Source organism: Pezoporus flaviventris, unplaced genomic scaffold (genome assembly GCF_033815535.1).
Source record: "Pezoporus flaviventris isolate CSIRO_AGI_PZ_B2104156 unplaced genomic scaffold, CSIRO_AGI_Pfla_v1 ptg000107l, whole genome shotgun sequence".
In the NCBI taxonomy this organism is placed as follows: domain Eukaryota; kingdom Metazoa; phylum Chordata; class Aves; order Psittaciformes; family Psittacidae; genus Pezoporus; species Pezoporus flaviventris.
The window spans coordinates 729,870-746,185 of record NW_026892655.1 but is presented as its reverse complement, the minus strand read 5'-3'; the positions used below and the strand labels follow the sequence as shown (position 1 = coordinate 746,185).

At 57.4% G+C, this 16,316-nt stretch overlaps 2 protein-coding genes across 2 annotated transcripts; one reads left to right on the top strand and one right to left on the bottom strand.

Annotated features, from left to right (window-relative positions):
• The first annotated feature begins 1,994 nt into the window (after positions 1 to 1,994).
• LOC133281807 (probable E3 ubiquitin-protein ligase DTX3) lies at positions 1,995 to 4,723 on the top strand. Its single transcript, XM_061477650.1, has 3 exons — positions 1,995 to 3,294; positions 3,900 to 4,108; positions 4,535 to 4,723. The coding sequence occupies exons 1-3, from the start codon at positions 1,999 to 2,001 to the stop codon at positions 4,602 to 4,604; spliced, it is 1,575 nt and encodes a 524-aa protein (XP_061333634.1). The 5' UTR covers positions 1,995 to 1,998; the 3' UTR covers positions 4,605 to 4,723.
• Positions 4,724 to 9,434: 4,711 nt separating this feature from the next.
• VAT1 (vesicle amine transport 1) lies at positions 9,435 to 14,560 on the bottom strand. The gene is made up of 6 exons (XM_061477661.1): positions 14,172 to 14,560; positions 12,524 to 12,731; positions 12,100 to 12,270; positions 11,925 to 12,014; positions 10,831 to 11,072; positions 9,435 to 9,818 (listed from the first exon to the last, which is right to left on the bottom strand). Exons 1-6 carry the CDS (start codon positions 14,511 to 14,513, stop codon positions 9,717 to 9,719), a joined length of 1,155 nt encoding a protein of 384 aa, XP_061333645.1. The 5' UTR covers positions 14,514 to 14,560; the 3' UTR covers positions 9,435 to 9,716.
• Positions 14,561 to 16,316: the final 1,756 nt, after the last annotated feature.

Here is a 16,316-nt window from a genome sequence, read left to right as displayed (position 1 = left end):
TGTCCTGCTCAGCACAGCTTTGGAGACGGGCTGGTGTTAGGAGGCGCTGGGGAGCTCTTCCCTCTTTCTGCGGTTTCAGCAGAGCACAGCAGCAGCCGCATCTTGTGTCTTCGTGTCTGAGCGCTGACAAGAGGGGCATGGGAGTTAGCCTGGAACTGCAGACCCTTCTGCAAGGCCGTGGTGCTTGAAAGTCTGCAGCTGAAGCCCTGGGGGAGCGGGAGAGCAGCTGCATTGCAGACGCAAGAGGGACAATGGCGTTCTGGGGTGCGAGCTGCATGCAGAGCTCTCAGGGGGCAGACGTGGAGCTGCAGCTCTCTGCTATTCACCCCTCGTGTTCCCTGCTTGCAGAAAGCTTTTGACCGTGTGTACAAGGTCCAAGAGCTGCTTGGGCTCCCTGGGGCTCCCAGTCCTGCCTGTGCTGGCTCCCATCTCCTGTGAAAGCAGGATGCTGAGAGGTGTTTGGGTCACGTCGTCTTTCTGCCATAATAACACAGGGGCTGTGGCAAGCGTTGGGTGCATCTGCCTCCCCCTTGCCTTGGAGGGGGGTATTTTTCATCCTTCTCTCACTCCTTTGCTATCTACTTGCAGATCTTCTTATATGCTTCCGTGATAGTTGACTATGGCAAGCTTCCTACTGGCAAAGCCCTCCTGAGGAACTTGTATAAAGGCTACAGCAATGTGCAGCTCAACTTTGACTCCAAGAATGCCCACTGCATAGTCAAGGGGCCATTCACTGAGCTGCAGGCCTTCAACAGAGAGCTGCTGGGCAGCCTGAACCTCAAGAGCCAAGCTGCTGGAGAGATCCTCCTGCCAGATTCCAGCCATGTGGCCAAAGAGACCAGAATCCCTGATCCCCAGCAAGAGCCTGACTCTGCTGAGTCAGCACAAGACACAGCAAAGGTCCTGAACTGGGACCAGGCATGTGAAGAACCGGGTAGAGCTCCATCGCCTTGGGGACCTGTGGATGGGAAAGCTGTGGAGCACCTGGAGGACTTTTCCCTAGTGATGGACTCAGACATTTACTTGTACATGCAGAGGTTCTGTGCTGCCGAGTACCAGGGCGTGCTGCAGCAGCATGGTGTGGATGTGGTGGATGTCAGCAGCGATGGCATCGCCATGCTCTACTTCCATCCCGCTGCAGGGATGGCTGGGGACATGGGTGCCTTGCGAGAGGCCCGCTTGGCCCTGCAGAAGCTTTACCAGCAGCTGGAGGTGAGCTTACGCAAGGAGAAGATCACCAAGGGAGGACTGGGTATGGACAGCCAGGCTCTCAGGGCGCTGACACACGAGCTGCAGCAGCTGTATCCCCAGTTGCTCTGCCATGAGGATGTGAAGCAGCTTTACCTTATTGGAAACCTCGTCGATGTGTCCGAGGCCAAGCAGTATCTTCGGGATTTCAGTGCCAGAAGAGGCGCCGCACAGGCCACGGTCAGCAGCTCCCTGCCCTCACAGCCAACCACAGAGAATACCCTGCCCAAGCCCAGGGAGCCCGCAGGCACCTCAGCCTCAAGGTTCATCCCAGGCAGGCCGAAGCTGAGAGACGAGCTCAGACCACCTGCCAGCTTCAGCACCCTGAAAGCTGAGAGGTCTCAGGACCCCCCGCCGGTGGGGCCTTCTGGAAAACACCCACTGCAAACGGATGCTCTACGGCCAAGTGACCCAATGGCACTGACCCAGCGGTACCAGCCCGGTGCCTCTACAGCAGGTGTGGATTTGGGGGCAGCAGCAGAGTCTCAGCAGCAGGACCCCAAAGAATGGGAGCAGATGAAAGGAGGTGCCAGGCTTACAAGACACAAGGCTCTGTCTGCTTCTGGGGACAAAGACAACAGAGACTCTAAAGGCTCTGGTCCCATCAAGCATCACTCACTTGCTGGCACATCCAGTGCCTTTGACACAACAAGGACCTCTAAACCCTCCGAATCCAAGCCTCTCCTGCAACGGTCCAACAGCTTCTCCCTGCCCAGATCAAAGGAAAGCGAGAAGCCGCAGGGCACGGCGATGAGGCAGGAGATGAGCCTGGACTCCCTGCAGTGGTCTTACCTGAAGGACGTTCACCGCGCCGCTGTGGCCGAGCTGTGCAGCGATGGGGAGGTGCAGCTCTCGGAGCATCGCGCTGGCGACTGCACCGTGCTCACGCTGCAGGCAGAGGGTAGGGAGAAGCTTTTCCAGGCCAAATGGAAAGTGGAAGCTCTGGTGAGGAAGTGTCCTGACCTCGTGTGCCAGAGTATGAGCTACTCAGAGCTCGCTGTGGATGGCCCGGATGACAGCGCCCTCAGTGAACTATGCAGCCTCTTGCGAGGAAACTCCTTCCAGGTTGGGTTCAGCAAAGACAAGTACAACCTGTACCTTGCCTGCCCCAAGGAGATGCTGCCAGGAGTGACTGAGGCCTTTCAAGTGTTTTCTTCCAGAAGGCAACCTGCCCTGAAGTCTCCAGGAGCAGAGAGTACAGGCTGTCCTAGTGCTGTCCAGCCAAGCAGGAGCCAGGACACGCTGCTGGGTGCAGCCCTTCCTGGTAGCCTCGAGTCCCTACAGATGGACCTGCAGGACCTGACCATTAGTGCTACAGCAGAGCTTGCAGATGTTAACCCGGCTGAGAGGTCCCCAAGCCTCTGGGGGCTCCAGCACACACTGGGGCAGGAGGATGCCAATGACTGTGCTGATTCTGGGGCTGAGCAAGAGGGAGGCGACCTGAGCCCTGCTGTGGTGGATAACTCCAGTCCCACCGGTCTGAGCGAGCCCCAGGAGCAGCTGAAGACCAAACTGCCTGTGGGGGAGCCGGACCCGGCACGGCTGAGGCAGATTTTGCCGGACAGGTTCCAGTTTGCAAGAGCCAAGAGCAGAGGAAGCCACGGTGAGGCGATGGGATGGCTGCGCTCCCCAGTGCCTGCAGTGGATGGGGCTCCTCACTCCCTGCCCGCCCGCCTGTGCAGGCCCATGGAGGCTGCAGCCCTGGCCCCAGACAGGGCTCTGCTCCCTGCAGGCAGGAGCAGTGCTCAGGAGGGGCAGGGGAGAGGCCCCAGCCCGGGGCAGGAAAGCAGCAGGATGGCTCCGGGCCGCTGCGATGCCTGCCATGGCGCAGCCGTGACCTGCGCGGCGCGCTGCGGGCACTGGCTGTGCAGGACGTGCTTCGCAGGGGACAGCCCGCAGCCGCCCTGCTGCAGCGTCTCCACGCTTACCCCGGGCTGCAGCATCCCGGGGAAGTTCCAGATCTCCTCCTTGTCTCAGAGTCTGCCGGGCTACTACCGAGACCCAACGCTCCAGGTTGTCTACATCATCCCTGACGGTGTGCAAGGGGTAGGTACCGCTGCTGCGGCTTCCCCAGCCCGCTGCAGGAAGGGGGCTATAGGGATGCTGGGGAGGGACTCTTCATTAGGGACTGTAGTGACAGGACAAGGGGTAACGGGTTCAAACTGAAACAGGGGAAGTTTAGATTGGATCTAAGGAGGAAATTCTTTCCTGTGAGGGCGCTGAGGCACTGGAATGGGTTGCCCAGGGAGGTTGTGAATGCTCCATCCCTGGCAGTGTTTGAGGCCAGGCTGGATGAAGCCTTGGGTGCCATGGTTTAGTGTGAGGTGTCCCTGCCCGTGGCAGGGGCGTTGGAACTGCATGATCTTAAGGTCTTTTCCAACCCGAACTATTCTATGATTCTATGTGATGGGTTCTGCGTGCAGGACGTGCAGTGTGGCTGGGGTGGGAGAGAGGGGCTGTGTGGCAGGGGGAGGAGGGCAGCTCGGGCTCCATGCCCCACATGCAAGGCAGCAGAGGTGCTGAAGGGTGGCTCTGCTCCAGGTTTGGGAGCAGCGTGCTGTAAGCTCTGCTTTAGTTCCAGGTCACTAGGAGGCCAGCCCCGAGGCACAGCACTCAGGTGGTTGTTTAAAACGTGTTCTTCCTCTTCCAAGGTTGGTGACCCCCACCCAGGCCAGCCTTACAAAGGGGGGCATTTCTGTGCCTTCCTGCCGGACAACAGGGAGGGGCAGAAGACAGCAGTGCTTCTGAAGAAGGCATTTGACTGTGGGCTGACGTTTCACATCAAGTCCTGCAATGGCGAGGAAAGAGTGACATGGGGCCTTATCCCCCACAAAACCTCCTGGGATGGAGGCAAAGCCAGGTATGGCCCAGCTCATCCCAAGTTTCCAGGTGTGGGGTTTTCTAGCAGCAATTGAAGGGGGAGAACCGTGGGCTCCAGCTCACCCCATCCTGCAGTGAGCAGCTCTTCCAGGCTCCCACAGCAGCAGTTGGGGACTCTGCTCTGACCCCCTCCATCTGGAGCTAAGCCCTTGCCCATCCCACACCTTTAAGCTCCCTATGGATGGGAATTCTGGGCCCCATTCACTCACAGTTCCCCTGCCTTTCCCCGTGTCTCTGCAGCCAGCCCTGGGTGCAAGCTGTGACTTCCACTCCCAGCCCTGCTGAATGCATGGGGCAAAAATAGACTGCGCTCCCCTCTTCCTGTACTGGAAGGAACAGGAAGGTTCCGGAAGGTGGTTTTAGCACCATCAGCAGGATTCACACCACTTCCCTCTCTGCCCCACAGGAATGGTTATCCGGATGCCCTGTATCTCCGGGAGGTTTGCACTGTACTGAAGAAACTGGGCATTGCATGAGCCTCCCTGTGCAGCAGCCACAGCTCCCACCATGCTTCACCTTCCTCTCCAGCTGAAACAAGTGCAGCTTAACACAGGCAGCTCAAGAGAGAGCTCATGTTTGTCCTCCTGCGGCCCCAGAGGCACCTCCATCCCCAGCCTCAGCATGGACCAGAGCTCCCCTGCAAGCCCGGGATGCGCATCCTCAGCAGCCAGTTATGCAGCTTGTGTCAGGCTGAGCCCTGACGTGGATTCCAGCAGCACGACCCAAACCAGGGCAGGAGCCTGCCTCAGCTCGGGCAGATGGTGCAGTCCTAAAGCCACCAGCGCCGAGCTCCAGCCCTGCTCTGGGGCCAGCAGGAACCCTGCTGCTCTGCTGGGGGAGCACCCCATGGACCATGCCTCCATGGGACCATAGAGCCTGTCCCCGCCTGTACCTGCAGGCACACAATAAACAACGTTTATCCCCACAGTTTTAGGGGTTGGTCACACCTTGTTATCACCCCAGGCACCTGCTTCAACCTCAGCTGGCTATAGAGACACCCAGGCACAGAGTGAAGGGCAGAGAGCAGCTAATGGCTTGCCACACACACGCACAGGTGCCCTCTAGTCCAGGGTGTTAGAGCATCACTGCGACAGTGGAGTAACCAGGGAGCAGTCCTTGAGAGGAGAGGTGTGTTCTCTCCCTTGGGAAGTAAACTGACTGCATCCACACACTGCCTGCCTGGGGAAGGAAGAGGCAGAGCTGGGGCAGAGGGTTCATTCCAACAGCAGCAGACCACGGGCAGGGTGGGTTGTTATGCTTTTAATTAACATCTGAAACACATAAGGCATATGGTAACATCAGACAGAAGAGCGTTACACAGCATGGTCATGTAAACAGCATTGGCACACTTGCTTTCTGTCCACCTTGGTTACACGCACAAAGCGGAATACAAAGATTTGCCACGTGGCTGTAGGATGAGTTTCACTCACGTCACACTCCAAACCAACACAACTCGGACAGCACAGACCACACTGGATGCTGCGAGAGGCTCAGTCTAATGCATTTCACATCACTCGCCGGTCCCCTTTGCCATCACCGGGGCTTGGCACACTGGAGCCTTCATTAGACAACAGTGTGGCTTCACACCTCTGACAGCAGCTGTAAGTGGGCCAAGATCCTGCACCAGTCAAAGCCTGAGGCCCACAGCGCTTCTTACTTCTCCCTGCTCAACCGATTCTAGTTTAATACCATTGCCCAAAGCGGTACAGCTGAACTCCTTCCTCCAGCTCAAACGTATCTGGCAGGGATCACGCTCCTCTATGCAAACAGAAGCTGCAACGCAGGCGAGCTCGAGAGAATCCAGAGTCAGAAACACGACAGAAGCAGCCTGGTGATAGCAAAGGGGTTGCATTTTGTCCCAGAGCAGCCTGGGGAGGCGCCTGCAGTAAATGGCCCTGCACAGGCACCCCTGCACTGAGCAGCCACAGCGGACAGGGCTGGGCACGCTGCTCCTGCCATGAGCTGCTCGCTCGGACCCCTCACCACAACCTTTGGATCAGGCAATCAGCAACAGAAACACTAAATGGCACTTGTTGGAGCTGGAATGGCACCCTGCCGCCGAGCACAGGAAGCTCCTGTCTCCTCGCTCTGCCCTAAGCAGTTAACAGTGAACAGAATGATTCTGGATCCTGGGGTTTCGTTTGGTTTTTGCTTTGGTCCTTATACACAAACCTGCTGGTTAACATGGAGTTAAGACACTTGGAGTTGTTGTACGTCGGGTCTATACTTCTTAGCCCATAAAATATCCATTAAAAAAAATAAGGTAAAAAAAACCAAAACCCCAAACAAACCCAACCCATCGAGGGGAGCAGTGTGAGTGAGGCGGGGGAGAGCAAGGTTACACTTAATCCTGGCTTTCTGTAGAAAAACACTGGTGCTACCAAGGGACATGAAACAGACAGCGCTAAACACAAACCAATAGTAACTGCTCAGCTCTCTGGCCCCGATAAGGGCTTCAGGAATGTGCAGGGAGAACACATGAGCAGCTACAGGAAGGGAGTCGGGAGCTGGAATTGATTCCAAGGCAGCAGATAAAGCCTTGCTCAAGGACTGCCTAAAGCCGAGCAGCTGCCCTGGGGGAGGCAAGGGCTCGACGGAGCTCTTCTGGGCTGGGGAGCACAGGACCCCAGGCTGGGAGGGCTGTAACACCCCAAAAGGGAGCGCCTCGTCCACGGCAAGTCAGACTACATCACTAGTGTTCACAAAAGAGAGCTAGCAAAAGTCACAGCGGGTTTTTGGCAATACTTTGAAAGGCCAGCATGGAAAAGGCTCCAGTGACTTCCTAGTCCTTACAGGCATGTAGAAGAAGGCACCGAGATACTGTTTTCTGAGGTGGAGCACAAGGCAGCACGGCAGAGGTGTCCTATGGGAAGCTGCATGGGGAGGGACAGCCTGCGAGAGCCTTTCTATGCTGCCTGATCCAAGAGCATCCAAGTAAGGCACTGAGCACACGCTTGGCCGAGAGTAAAGCGAGGAGAGGATGGTGCTGGGACAGACAGTGGGAGAGTGGTCCCCTTTCCAAGTGTGCAGAACCTGAAGGTGGCAGGGCTGTGCTGCGTGTGAGCATCAAGGTGAAGTCTGGGTTCTCAGAGGAACGGGTCCAGACTTCCCATTCTAGCAATTTAGACAGTCCTCCTGTTGTCAGAGCCGGTAAAGCAGCATTAGGCTCTGCTGGACCGAATGTGAATTGGCAGGAGAGGGCAGGCTGAAAGGAGAAGCAGCAGGATTCTGGATTCAGAAAGGCTCAAACTTGTGCTTGTTTCATTAGACCACGTCGGTGAAGTTCATGTCGGGAGCGCAGGAGAGGGACTGACAAGGATGGGTGGCAGGCCCCAGCCTCCTCTGGGCTCCAAGGGAATGGGGTTGGTTTAACGCTTCATGTGCCAGGTGCTCCCACCATGGCAGAGACCAAACAAACCCCGTGAAGCCTTCCCACCCCAGCTCCTGTCCTGCCCCCATGATGGTGGGCAGCGGGTACAAAGTGGGGAAGCTGGGGTCCTCAGGCAAGGGGGGGCTACCACAGATCACATTTGGCTGGGGTGCAAATGGAGCCCTGCCAGAGCAGCTTTCTGAGCTGGTCCTGCTCGGAGCAGCAAGCCTGCAGCCAAGGACTCTCCCCTAAGGGTCAGGATGCACCCAAGGAAGCTCCTCAAGGCCAAAGCCCTCCCTTTGTTAGGTGAGTGACTGCACGGTTTGGAGCACTGGCCATAACCTTAAGGATGAATTCTGGTAGAGACAAATCCATGTGACACCCAAATCTGCAGGCGATGGAGCTTTAACTGAACAGCAGCTTTCATTTGGTCTCAGTGTATTGGCTCAGCAGCAGCAGAGCCAGGGCAAGGTCCCCAGAGGCTGTGCCTGTGCTCTGCTAAAGAACTAGGGCCTAAGCACCTGCAAAACAACACTGACAGGAGGATGGAGCTGGACCCTCCTCACCTGCACAGAAGCCCCAGCCCTGCATAGTGATGCTCTTCAGCATATGGGGTCCTTCACCCCCTCCTTGGGGGCTGGGTAAGCAGGACTCCCGGTAGCAAGGGTCTGCCACAATAGGCAGCTCTTCTTGGTGCCCTCACGTTTACCTTTTTGAATCCAAAACGAAGCCTAAAAGCCTGCAGCACCCCCAGCCCACGGCACAGCCTCGAGGCAGCCACAAGCTGCATCTCAGCCTGCTCCGGGCTGCAAACGGTCCAGCAGGAAGGGGAAGCACCACCCAGGGTAAGTGCTCACAGCACTGGGCTCAGGGCTCTGCACAGCTCCATTGCCAAATGCACGGAAGAAAGGAAGGAGAAACTGGAGTTCTGGCCTGGGAGGAGCATCCCAGGCAGCTCCTGAGCCCTCAGCGTTGGAAGAGAGCCCAAGAGTCCCATGACTTGCAGTTTCAGAGGAAGAAGAGTCGAGCCCTGCCGCAGCACTGCATCACGAGCTGAGAGCTGGTTCGAGTGGGTACCTACCGAGCTAGCAAGAGGAGGATGGAAAGCACTATTTCAGCTGCTCGAGATGCCCAGGCCAAGAGGCTTGGCAGAGCTGGGCTGTTTGCCACCTACAGCAATAACCTCCCCTGAGCAGCACGCCAGAGAGGAGCCAGCCCAGGCTCCTGGGAAGTGCTTACAGGCCTGGTTCTTGCAAGTCACTCCCCCAGCTGCAGCCCCTACCCAGCACACACCGAAAAGCAAGCATTAAGGGGCTTGTTCTGTTCCCATCCTGCTAAAGTCTGGCTCAACACTGCAGCCCTTGGAAACACAAACACGAGGGTGAACTTTAGCCTTAACAATACCAGCTGGGAGCCCAACATTAATAAAGCACAGAGCCAACATCAATTGTTCCAGTCATCTGAGACACAGCTGAGTCCTTACGGTCTCTAAAAATCAAGACACAATTTAGAGCTCCCTATGCAGTTTGGAAGCAGAAAACAGACAAGATCAAGTTACCCAATTGGACCGTTTGCATTCAGGCACAGACCAGCCTGTCAGGTTATCTGCTGGCTGCGCAGAGAAGCGACTGCAAATGAAGTGCAGGATGCCCTAGACTCCAGGAGGGTCATTTAGAAGGCAAAGGCAACACAGGCTGTTATGAACTGACTGGTGGTAGAGGCCTAGGAAAGCAGAGGGAAGAGTGTGCTTAGTGTGAAGGGAAGAGCAGGCAGTGCTGGAACGAAACTGGGCCAGCTCTGCTTTTGCTCTGGCTGCGGAGCCAACTTCCCAAGCCTGGCCCCATCTGACAGCGCAGGGCTTCAGCAGGACCAGGCTCTGCGGAGACCCTTGGCAGTTCCTACAGCATTTAACACCGTGACTCCACAGCGATGTTAAGCACCAGCTGCTGGAAGCTTCACCTGCACTGCCAGGGGAAAAGGAGGTTAGTTTGGAAACTCAGTAGGGAAACAAGGGAGGAGTAAAAGTGTACAAAATAAGCAGGCTTCAAACCAGACAGCGAGGGCAAGGGGTCGGTCACAATGAAAGCATGCAAACCTCGGCTGAACGTTAACCACGATGTTCTGGTGAAGATGGAAGCTACTGATCTGTCCATTTCCAGGTCCCAAAGAGATCAAGGAGTTAACCCACCAATTCACAATCGGCACCCATCTCTTCTCCTTAGTTCTCTTCTTTTTTGGACTCTTCCTTGGGTGCTTCAGGAACCAGGATGACCTTTCCAACATTCTTCTTCTCTTGCATCTGCCTCATGGCATCTGCCACCTGGAAGCAGCAGGAACCCCGTGAGACCCACACCCACCATGCACTGGCCCTTCCTGGGTACCTGGTCCATCCAGACTAGTCCAGGGACCATCCAGGGGCAGCTCTCCTGGCAGGGTGCCTCTGCACAGAAGCATTTTGGACAGAGCTGGGCAGCTCCCCCAGTCTAGGGACATGAGAAATCCCCATGGGATCCCCATGTGACAGTGAGAAACTGTGCTCATGGGTTCACACAGACCAGCTCCAACATGAAGAAGGATGCTCTGCAAACCGTGAAGTGAACTGCACGTCTCCACTGCTTCCTTTCAAAGGGGAGCACTGCAGAAACCCAGCCAACAGCCAGGACAGAGCTCCTACCATCACAGCCCCACAGAATAAACATGCACAGGGGTCTATTGTTAGCAAGCAAAACAGCACCTGGGCCAGGCCTGGATTCATCACTTTTCCTTAAGCACTTGCACCAGACTATGGGTACGAACAGCAACTGATTGTTACTAAGTCCTACCCCAGCAAAGGATTCCCAAGGGGAGAATGTGCCTGAACACATGGATGCAACAGCAGAGCAGAGCTGCTGAACACTGCCACTCCCAATGTCCTCATTCCGCTTCACTGCCTGGGCTCTGTCTCCCTGCTGGAAGGGCAGTAGCAGCATTCCCAGCTGTGTGCTCCGTTACAGGCTGCAAACAGGACAGTTTCCAGTCTGATGCAGAACCCAGACCCTCTATGGGCTGCTGCTGCGCATGGAGCGCAGCTGAGCACCTGCCCTATTCCCTAGGGATGCTGTCTGGTGCTGCCCAGCTCTATGCACTGGAGCAAAGAGCCCAGCCCCTTTACTCCCCCTTAACATCCTGAGGACAAAAGCACTGAACACCTGAGGACAGATGGTTATTAAACATCTGCAACAGTTGAGCCCCCCCCTGAGCAAGGTGTTCACACTGAACCAGAGCTCACTGTGCACAATACACTCACCCAGCAATTTCTGGGTGCTCCAACCTATATGTTAACTCAGACTCACCTGATCAAAAGGCCATACGGAGTCTATTTTGGGCTTGATTTTGCCTTGGCTGTAAAGGTTATCCAGCTTGGATAGAACACGCCCAATGAGCTCAAATTCTTCATCCATGGAGCCAAGGTCATAGCCACACACAGCCTTGTTATGATGCAGGAGCTGCAAGGCATTGATGCTGAACTGGTTCCACCAGGTTTTAGCCATAGCCACGAGGCTCTTCTTCTGCCCAGTGAGCAGGTTTGCTACCCCTAAAGAGAAAGGAAGCCACAGATGAGCTGGAATGACCACAGCCCGAGAGGCAGCAGGCACCCCATGGAACAGCTCAGACTCTATGCAAGGCAACAGCTAAGCAGAGTGATGGAGGACAGAGGCAAGAACTGGATCACGTCAGGATCAGCCCATTTGACCTCCCATGGAAGCAGGAACCTGCCTCGGCCTCAGGGCACGCAGGACTTGGCTCATAGGCACCCATAAATGACCAAAACACAGAACAACTCCTCTCTTGGGAGGGCAGCAGCAGCACAGCTGGACTGGCAGAGGCAAGAGAGGGTTACAGGTCACATCCAGGCAGGCTGGCAGGACAGCACTCCCCTCTACAGCCAGGCTTCCCCAGGGGAGCCACACGCTGCAGCAGGCCGTACACTGGTGCATGTGTCTGGAATCCCACTGGGGGTTGTGTGAGGGCTTTGTCTGGGGGACAAAATCACAGTGTTCCAGGGCTGGGGAATGGAGAGAGAAGTATTAAGTAGCCTCAAACCTCATCACCCACACATCCTCCAGCAGAAAAGCAAGGCTCTATCAGTGCTGTGCATTAAGTCAGCCTGGACAAAGCAGCTGTGCCAGCACTCCTCGTGAGGACATTCCAGCTTCCCCTGCAGGCACTGGCTCGTACTTGGAGAGACATCTCACCGTGGGATGGAAGAGCCTGTGAGCAAAGCTCTGGGAACACAGCACAAACCTCACTGCCCTCAGGCAAAGCTTCCTTTGTGAAACAGCAGCACTACACGCACAGCAGTGAGCAACAGGCACAGAGCACCCCATGCAGATCCACATGCCTGCTGCCAGGAGCGGGGCTTTGGGCACACTCTGCTCACACTCACCGTAAGTGATGAGCTTGCCCATCGGCTTCAAGAGGTTAAATGCTTTGGATGTATCAGATCCTCCCAGGGGGTCCAGGACAATGTCAACACCTAGAAGGAATCGAGAGTAACCAGGAGTTTCTTTGCCCTGGGGACACACGCAGGACGGGTGTTCGAGTCCTCCAGCACCCGGTACCTTTGGGAGAGATTTTCCGGACCTCCTCCACGTAATCCATCGTTCTGTAGTCAATGGGGTGAGCGACCCCGCTGCTCCGGAGCGCGTCGTGCTTGGAGGCGGATGCTGTGCCAAAAATGGTGATGTTTTCTACGGTCTTGCACAGCTGGATGGCAGCAGTTCCCACACCACCTGAGAACAGCAGTGAGAAAGGCTTAGAGGCAAACATCCCCGGGAGAGGTAAATTATCCCTGCTTGGACTGAGGGCACAGCACTGGGAGGGGAGGGAACAACCCGATGTCTGTGACACCCTGGTGACTGATCCCAGCTGCTGGGAAATGGGGTCAGTCCTGCCCTGTTCTGATTGCTTCCTCCCCGTGGTACCCGTTCAGAGGCTGCACACTGAAGCCAAGAGCCTCAGCACGGGCTGGCAAGGACTGTTTACCTGCAGCCATGTGGATGAGGACACTCTGGTTGGGTCTCAGGTTTCCAAAGTCGAACAGGATCATGTAGGCAGTGATGTAGTTGACAGGGAGAGCAGCCGCCTCCTCGAAGCTCATCCCCGCAGGCATCAGGAAAGTCTGACGGGCTGGAACGTTCACCACCTCTTGCCAGAGCCCCGACTTCGCCAGGACCATCACCTTATCACCCACCTACAGTCAAACAGAGGACAAGGCGGTCTGAAACAAGGCCAGGCTTGCAGGTCATCACACATCGGAGCCAGGCACACGTGTCTGTGGGCACTGCAGCACCCCGTGATCCACTCGCTGGGCACCAACACCAGGGCACCTCCTGCCATGGACCCACATGTACCAACAGACCCTCGAGGAGGTCAGAGGGATGGGGCCTGTGTCGTGCCCTGGGAGCAGGAGTCTGAGCACTGAAACACCACTGCTGCCCCTTGTAAAGGATCACTCTGCCTACAGGCAGGAGGCCTGGGGCAATGCTTAACAGGAAGAACCCTGCAAAACGCATGTCCAAGCTTAGAAAAACCTCTCAGGTCTAAACCTCAAGCCTGAGGCATCCCCAAACATCTGCTCTTAATGCCACTGGGCAAGAAATAGCTGCTTGCTCTGCGACGGGAAAGATACAGCAAAACACAGCAAGCAGACGAGAGACAGAGCCATAGCAGTGAGCAGAAAGGCTCCTCAGCTTGCGGGTCTGGCATTTCCACTTCAGTCAACCACGATGTTTTCCTGGAGGGAAGGGAACCGCCTTTGAGCACCGGGGTTTTTGAGATGCTTCATTTTCCTCGCTGTTCACCCCAGAATCGTTTTAAAGCACCACGACTGCGAGAGCCCTGAGACCCGAAGGTCTGGGATGCGCAGAGCCAACTCTCCTGTCCCCCGAGGTGCTGGAAATGCGGCAGCCAGAGCCTCGCAGACCACAAACCCAGCACCGAGAGCAGCCAACCTGCTCCTGCCGGCGCCTCAGCACCCTCAGGTGGCTCCTGACAGCCCTGCAGCAGCTAGAGGCTTCCTTCCACATCCGTGGAGTTTAAAAGGATGTTCACAAACGTGCTCAGGAACGGCACCGTCCCGCTTTAGCTCAACATCCTACCAGCGCTTGCCACCACCAAGAACAGCTTGTACAGAGAATCGGGGAAAGGTTTGGGTTGAAGGGACCTCAAAGCTCCTCCAGCTCCAACCCCTGCCACGGGCAGGGACCCCTTCCACTGGAGCAGCTTGCTCCGACCTGGCCTTGAGCACTGCCAGGGATGGGGCAGCCACAGCTTCTCTGGGCACCCTGTGCCAGCGCCTCAGCACCCTCCCAGGGAAGAGCTTCTGCCTAAGAGCTCATCTCGGTCTCCCCTCTGCAGGTTAAAGCCATTCCCTTGCCCTGTCCCTGCACCCCTGGCCCTAAGCCCCTCTCCAGCTCCCTTCGGGCTCTGCCGCCCTTTGTCCCGGGGCTTTGTTCGCTGCCGGGGCCGCGCCCCGATCCCCGCCGGTCGGGCCGGGACCACCGGGACCGGGACGTGGCGGGGCCACCGGGGCCGCACCGGGTGGGCGGCGGGGCGGGGCCACCGCAGTGCGGCGGGGAGAGCCGAGCGCATCCGAACCGAACCGAGCCGAACCGAACCGCCCCGCCCTCACCTGCCGGTCGTGGACGCCGTCTCCGAGGGCGCGGACGACTCCGGCGCACTCCATACCGGGGCAGACGGGCGGCGGCGGCAGGCGGTCGTACAGCCCCTGCCTCGCCAGCAGGTCCGCGAAGTTGAGGCCGCAGGCGTGGACGCGCACCGAGACCTCTCCCGGCCCGGGGCCGCTGCTGCGCCGCGACTGCACCTTCAGCTTCTCGTAGCCGCCGAAGCCCGTCAGCACCAGCGCCCGGTGCTCGGCCGCTTCATCGGCGCCCGCGGGCGGCTCGGGGCCGGGGGCCGGCTCGGGGGGGGCGGCGGCGGCGGTGGCGGCAGCCGGGGCCGGTTCGGCGGACATGGCGGAGCGGAGCTGCGGGAGCGGATGCGGGAGCGGGGCGGTGGCGGCGGGCGGCGAAAAGCCGGGGCCCGGCCGAGGGCGGGGTGGGGCGGAGCGTGCGGTTGTGCTGGTGGAGCCGTCGAAGGGTTGGGTTCCGCTGGGGCGGCCGCGCAGCGGGAGCGGCGTCTGACCGAGATGCTGCGGTTGCTGTAACTGCTGTCAGTGGCGCGGGGGGTTCATCAGCATCGCCTCGGGTAGCCCTGAAATGGCTGCGGGGAGCGGAAACGGGCAAGAGGGAGGAGTGGAGCTCCAGGCCGCAGGAGCTCGAGTGGAGCTTTGCAATAGAGCTCCAGAAACTAAAGACGGATAAAAAGGACGTGGAGCTGTTGGGGTGAGGCCAGAGGAGGCCATGGGGATGCTGCGAGGGCTGGAGCAGCTCTGCTCTGGAGCCAGGCTGAGAGAGCTGGGCTGGGGCAGCCTGGGGAAGAGAAGGCTCCTGAAGGGGAGACCTGAGAGCAGCTCCAGTGCCTGAAAGGGCTGCAGGAAAGCTGGAGAGGGGCTTGGGACAAGGGCCTGTAGGGACAGGACAAGGGGGAATGGCTTTAACCCAACACAGGGGAGCCTCTGGCAGTGGGATGCACCCCATGCCGGCCACCCTGCCTAGGGCTTTGTTCCACATCCCTTTATTTTCATGCAGGGCTCTCCTCTGCTCTGCTCTCAAGGAACTGAACAAGGAACAGGCAGGAGATAACAAAGCTGTGGTGGGTCTGCAGGCAGCTGCCTGTGGAAGCTTGGCCTTTGCCCCAGCGCTCATTCACGATGGACCCCAGCAGGGCCAAGCCCACAAAAGCCTCCCCTCATCTGTCGAGGCAGCCTGGGCCCCCCTGGGTTGGGGGCTGAAAGTGCCTTGATCTGTCTGGGTTTGTGGGAACTCAAAGAGTCCTTCTGCCTTTGTTCTGCCTTTGCCTCACCTGTGTTGACAGCATTGGGATGCACACAGATGAGATCTCCCAGCTGTATCACACATACAAGGATGCTGTGCCTCCTGGATGACACTGTGCCTGTATCACAGTAAATTACATTTAGATTTGACAGGTCGAGGCAGCAGCTAGAAGAAATGTGACACAGCCTCTCAAACGTACCTGCCACTCACAGCCACAGCTCCCTGCGCCGCTGTTTTGATCACAGAGACAATGGAGGTGATTGCCAAGTGGTAACTGATGCTCAGCGAACACGAGTCCTCATGATGACAGCAGACTGAAGAAACCCTTCCAGCGCAGCGTATCATTCCCACAAAACACTGCTGAGGATGCTTCAGCATCTTCCCCCCCGCAAACCCAAGCTGCAGAGGCTGAGGATGTGCAGCACAAGCAAGCAGGACGGCTGGCACGAGGCCGGTTTCGTGGTGTGCACAGAACAGCATCCCACCATGTCCTCCTCTGGAGGCAGGCACCTTTTCCACTGTGCTCCTTGCAGAAATCCTATGAAATGAGAATCCTCCTTAACTTCAACCTTCCACCACAGCATCAATAGTTTACTGACAACGGCAGTCCCAAAATGACAGGGCTTAGCGCATCCACATGCTGTGCACCCGGGAGGAGCTGACCATTTGGCCAGCATGTCTTCCCTTGCTGAAAACGCACAACCTTCTCCTCGGTGTGCTCACCGTGGCTTGCAGGGATGCTGGACACGGTGTGGTCTTGTAAGGGGAGATGGTTTTCTCTGCACCACAGAGAACTGCTGCATCCCAAGGGCTGTGCCACACGCACGGCATTCCCTGGGCTCAGCCCGGGGATGTGGGCTGCTCTGCAAGGAAAAGCAAGC

Bases quoted from the DNA above. Each gene is read 5' to 3' on its own strand.
- LOC133281807 (XM_061477650.1), top strand. From the start codon at position 1,999: ATGAGGCAGGAGATGAGCCTGGACTCCCTGCAGTGGTCTTACCTGAAG. The intron at 3,295-3,899 runs GTAGGTACCGCT...TCCTCTTCCAAG, and splicing joins TCCCTGACGGTGTGCAAGGG to GTTGGTGACCCCCACCCAGG. The intron at 4,109-4,534 runs GTATGGCCCAGC...TCTGCCCCACAG, and splicing joins TGGGATGGAGGCAAAGCCAG to GAATGGTTATCCGGATGCCC.
- VAT1 (XM_061477661.1), bottom strand. From the start codon at position 14,513: ATGTCCGCCGAACCGGCCCCGGCTGCCGCCACCGCCGCCGCCGCCCCC. The intron at 12,732-14,171 runs GTGAGGGCGGGG...GTTTGACTGTAG, and splicing joins ACGGCGTCCACGACCGGCAG to GTGGGTGATAAGGTGATGGT. The intron at 12,271-12,523 runs GTAAACAGTCCT...TGCTGTTCTCAG, and splicing joins CCTCATCCACATGGCTGCAG to GTGGTGTGGGAACTGCTGCC.